Source organism: Sinocyclocheilus rhinocerous, unplaced genomic scaffold (assembly GCF_001515625.1).
Source record: "Sinocyclocheilus rhinocerous isolate Xijiao unplaced genomic scaffold, SAMN03320098_v1.1 scaffold441, whole genome shotgun sequence".
Lineage (NCBI taxonomy): Eukaryota > Metazoa > Chordata > Actinopteri > Cypriniformes > Cyprinidae > Sinocyclocheilus > Sinocyclocheilus rhinocerous.
The window spans coordinates 69,536-74,987 of record NW_015640440.1 but is presented as its reverse complement, the minus strand read 5'-3'; the positions used below and the strand labels follow the sequence as shown (position 1 = coordinate 74,987).

The 5,452-nt window shown below is 36.6% G+C and overlaps 1 protein-coding gene across 1 annotated transcript in view; it reads right to left on the bottom strand.

Annotated features, from left to right (window-relative positions):
* Positions 1 to 4,815, bottom strand: part of LOC107752702 (cytoplasmic phosphatidylinositol transfer protein 1-like) — an 88,999-nt gene extending 84,184 nt beyond the window's left edge. The window contains exon 1 of the mRNA XM_016568725.1: positions 4,139 to 4,815. Within this exon, the coding sequence (XP_016424211.1) occupies positions 4,139 to 4,186 (48 nt within the window). The 5' untranslated portion in view covers positions 4,187 to 4,815. The remainder of the gene's footprint in view (positions 1 to 4,138) is intronic.
* Positions 4,816 to 5,452: the final 637 nt, after the last annotated feature.

Sequence of the window (5,452 nt, the reverse complement as noted above, 5' to 3'; positions counted from 1 at the left end):
GAACGCTCTATAGAAAATATAAACATCTATTATTTATCATACTTACAGGTTGTGATTCAGTGGAGCAGCTGGTCCAAATAAACAGGATACTGATCCATCTTTCAACAGAAGAGTTTTGTGAATCCCGCGTTGAACTCGCCGAGATTAGAGTGTTTGTGGGCGGGGTCAAGTTGTTCGCGGCCGGCCAATGTAGAACATAGGCGCGCATTATGCAAATTCGCATTCTTGGATTCTAATTACTAACGACTCGTTTCAGCTGTTCTGAGTCGATTCCTTATTTTGGGAGACAATAACTTTTATTGTAAAATTTTTATTAAAATTTATCGTGCACTTTCAACTTTGCAGATCGTTTACATTCGCATGCAGCTACATTACACACTGCATGAAAGGCAATATTGGAAATGGCATAATAGGGGCACTTTAAAATTAGAGGTAACCACTGCATTTGAATCACGATCCAAACAAAGATGCTGCACACATGCAGCAGGAGCAGTTTTTGATTTAAATTAGACTGTATAATTTCGAAATTTGAAGCGAAACAGGAGGGTCTGACTTGACTTACTAAAGTCAGTTCGTAACTTCCCTATTGAAAACAAGACAAAAATGTATCATGACCTGCCCACTTTAACAACTCCATTAACTTGTTCACTTTATGAGCCAAGCCCAAACCGCTTATAAGTCGACATGGCAACCCTTCAGATGAGTGTTCTGATTAAACATTGACCAGGTTTAAATTTTGATGAAACATTTACAACGTCAAACCAACTTTTGGATTGAATGGATGAATTAGACACAATAAGATCAATAACATCCACTTTTTTTTTTATGCCAACTTGGAGTGCATGCTTTCAAACCACCATACTGTGCGGGAACAGAGATACAAGCTTTGTCCAAGTAAAATCCTAAAGCTTCTGTATGCCCATGACAAGTGAAGATTCATCTGTTCAGTGTCTAGTGAAAGTCACTACAATCCATTATTAAGAGAACCTTGAGTTTCAGCAGAAAAAAATTACCAATTAAAGCAAAGAAAGCATCTTTCCTTTCACCTGTGAAGCCCCTGAGCTTCAGATGGTCACGGCTCAATTTCTCACCTAATAAAGATGTTACTGTATTTATTTCACAGTTGAGATTTAATAATTGCTGCAACAGAGCTGAACAAAACTGGCACACATTAGAAATGACAGTATCATCCTTTAATGTAAATATCGAAATGCTTGAATGTGAGCATTTGTGTGTTTCATACAAATTAGGCTACTTTTGGATAAAAACTATAAACAACATTAAAATCATGCGAATTAATGCCCATGCACCTTCTCTGTCTGCTGCTGTAGCGGTTTCAATCATATAAAACTAGCAAGTCTGCTCAGCATTTTTTACACTGTATGTTCATACTGTTTCACCACACATTTACATTTTTTTGATTTCTTTGTTTCTTAAAACTGTATGGTATGTTTTGCTACTCACTTGTTTGCACACTTGACTTATTAGTGACTTTAATTGATATTTTAGTACACTGAAGTTTATTTATTTATTTATTTTTGATAGTGCATGTTTTGGTAATAAATTATAAAATAAAATGTTTAATTACAGATCAATACATATCCAATGTCTTCATCCACTAATCTTCCATATTGTAGGATGAAGTATGCCTATATAAAATTGCAAATGATAAAAAATAAACATGGTTTATCGGTCAGAACATTTTACTTTTGGTACCAAGTATGAAGTTACTTTCGGTACAAACAAAAGTATAAAAAAAATGAATAAATAAAAATTTGTACACATGTATATCGTCTACTTTAAGAGAATTTTATTTTTTTTAAAGAACCAATGCATTTTAAATGCACTGAACAATATATTAAAATGTATACTGAATAGGGTTGCAAAAAGGTGGAAAATCTCCAGTAAATTTGGGAAACTTTCCAGGATTTTTTTTTTTTATATTCCAAGGATTTTTGGAAAATTTCCAGAAATTTTCCACCCCTTTCCAACCCTAATAACTGAATGAAACTGATTCATTCTGAATTTGCAAAACACTTCTGAATCAAAACAATTTGATGTCGACCTAAAGATTCACAGCTTATTTTCTACGGTATATGAAGGGGGAAAAAATCATATCATGCGATGAGATGATCTAAAGCTTACTAGAGTTTGAAAGGAAAGCTCAGGGCAAGTGCTTTCATTTTATCACCTCACTCCTGCAGTCATTTTTCTGGCATCCCTCCACAACTGAATTATCTATAATTAATCTATAAGTCTGGGAGGTGACTTAGAGGTCTTTATCACTCAAGGATAAATGTTATCAGAAATGTTTGCTCCCTGCACGCATACAGAGAGGATAACTCAGATATGTGACCCTGGAGCACAAAAGCAGTCTTAAGTCGCTGGGGTATATTTGTAGCAATAGCCAAAAATACATTGTATGGGTCAAAATTATAGATTTTTCTTTTATGCCAAAAATCATTAGGATATTAAGTAAACATCATGTTCCATGAAGATATTTTGGAAATGTCCTACCATAAATATATCAAAACTTCATTTGAACAACTTTAAAGATGATTTTCTCAATATTTAGATTTTTTTGCACCCTCAGATTCCAGATTTTCAAATCGTTGTATCTCGGCCAAATATTGTCCGATCCTAATAAACCATACATCAATGGAAAGCTTATTTATGCAGCTTTCAGATGATGCATAAATCTCAATTTCGAAAAATTGACCCTTATGGCTGGTTTTGTGCTCCATATATACAACACACAGGAAAAGCCAGAGTCACACTTGTTTCCAAGCGCCAAGAAAATGTCCTTGATGTTTTGCAGTCAACATGAGGTTGTTAAATGCAACAGTCATTTGAAGACATCTGGGATGCCATGACCTGTAATCAGCTCAGTAACCTCTCATGAGACCTTTAACTGACCAAACAGATTTTAACTAACAGTCCCAGCCGTTGCTAGGTAAATCAATCACTCATAACGCTTGCAGATGGCTGTTCCCTCTTATTAAAACACACGCCCATGTACACAAACACATAATGAATGTGGTGATTGATTTATAATGATAATCAAATCTGTTAAAGAAAAAAAACATCAGAATGTAATGCTAATTTGGGGTTTCGCTTACTCTGTTTACAGCGTACAAATGGATGGGTACCTAGATTTATTAAGCATGGATATTAACGCTGATGCTTTTTAACATGCAGCTTGCTTGAACACAAAATGCATCTGTGGTGTCAGTCAGCAGATGGGCTGCAAAAGCACATGACGGCAAGATAGCACTTAAGAAGCGCTGATAGATCTGATAGTCTCTGCTCAAATCCATTCCAGTTACATTCAGTCAGTCGATTTGAGATGCAGATTTATGCGCATACACATCTTCTAATATTGGTACCATAGTTAGTGGGAAGAGAAATCGTCAGGATAATAGTTCTCAATGTTTAGATCACATTAAAAGCACTAAATGTTGCTTATGAAGACATTATGGTCAACAAACATAGTAATATAATGAATAAAACAAACAAAAATGAATATTTATCCACACACACATTTACTTTTCATAGAGGAGATTTTCCATTCTACACTGAGCTAATGAGTTTTTCTGGTTTCCTAAACCAGTCATGTTTTCCTTCATACATGCCACTGAATTGCCAATAAGTTATTTTGTCAACTTTTAGGTATGTGTGCGCTAACATAAATTAATAAACGGTCTATTCTGTGTAAATGACTCGTTATAAAATAGGTACTCGACCAGTGACTGCAATGAACAGTTTATCAAAATAATCATCACCATCTTGTTTTCCCATTTAAAAAGTGCATGTCAAAGCCACACTAAATGAACAACAACTTCTCCAATCCCAGCCGAAGAGTAACGGGAACTGAAAGTTCCACAGCACCACCAAGTGGATTTCTGTAATGTTTCTCTGGGGAAAAAGGGAAAAGTTGCAAACAATAAAACTGGAATAAACTGAACTAAAATAGACGAAAATTGCATTTGGGGCGAATTAACTGCAATGCACGTAACTGGAGTAAACGCCACTCTGATTCGCATCTCCAAATGAGTTGCTGGATATACTGAATCAACTGTTTTTCATTTTTTCAACATCTCACCATCACAATCACTAAATATAAACTTCCCGAACTTACCTCTTCCACTGTTAGTGGCATGCATATCCGGTATTCCTTCAACAACATCGTCCTCTCCTTATGATTCCCACGCTAGATCGAGTGCCAGTGATCAGCTAAACCAAGTCAGCCATCTGGTGATGGATGCAATCACGAGCTGTCATATATATAAAGATGGGAAATATCAGTGCACTTCTGTTGGAGCGCTCGTGCTGTTGTGTTTGCAGCGCACGCTTGCTCGCGCAGCTTGTAGTGCAGTGATGATGTTGCAATGTTGCACTCTTGGAATTTCCCGATGCTCGTGCGTTTTTACGCACTGGGAAACGCGCCAGAAACGCACCCGGGATCCAGTGGAGAAGACGACTGTCGCAGCGTCTCGGTGTTTATGGGGTTTTAAACTTTCAAACGAAGCGGGTCTGTGCTCTCGTCTTCTTTCTAATGTAGCCCTGCACCCCGTGCACCTGTCCCGTCCCGCTCCGCATAGATGATACAGCGATGGTTTGTGTCAATCTCAGCGTAAACTCGGTGCACCTGGAGTTAGTGGCATTGTTTTCCTCCTCTAGTGAAATGAGAGATGCTGTCGTTTCCTCCGCTGCGCTAACGCGGGATGGTAAGTTTGCAAGGAGAACGACACACTGTGGCGGTGTGGCGCAACGCATCACAATGTGTTCATCGGCCAATACCGCCTTCAAGCGACAGGCGGCGCTACTGACTGTGAAATCACACAACAACCGCGGCGATAAACCCAGCGAAAAAGAGTTGGTTGGTTGCAACAGAACTGGATCACTTATATGCTCTTGTAACATATAATACACTACAACATGTAAGATACTGTGACAAATATTAAATAAATGAATATTCAGTAAATATGAAAATATTGAAATGTATTATAATTATAATGTATTATAATGTAATGTATTATCAGAATCAGAAAGAGCTTTATTGCCAAGTATGTTTGCACATACAAGGAATTTGTTATAGTGTCACAAGCTTCCAGTACACGGAGACAACAACAACACACAGATAATACAAATAAGATGTGAATAAAATACACATGCATAAATATAAACCACAAAAAAAGAATAAATTGTATGTACAGGTGTGCTATAGATAGAATAGGAATAGAATAAAATAAAATAAAATAAAGTTGTAGGGATGTACTAGGATTTCTGTTTCTGTTTCTGTTTTTTATGAGACATGTTTGTTACTTTGGCAATTCTGCATGTGAAATATTTAAGCCAATAAAGTATTTTTAAGTTAAATTGACTACATACTGTATATTTTCAGTCTGCATCCCATTTTATGCATGGTGCCTCCAAAAACCAAACTGATAAC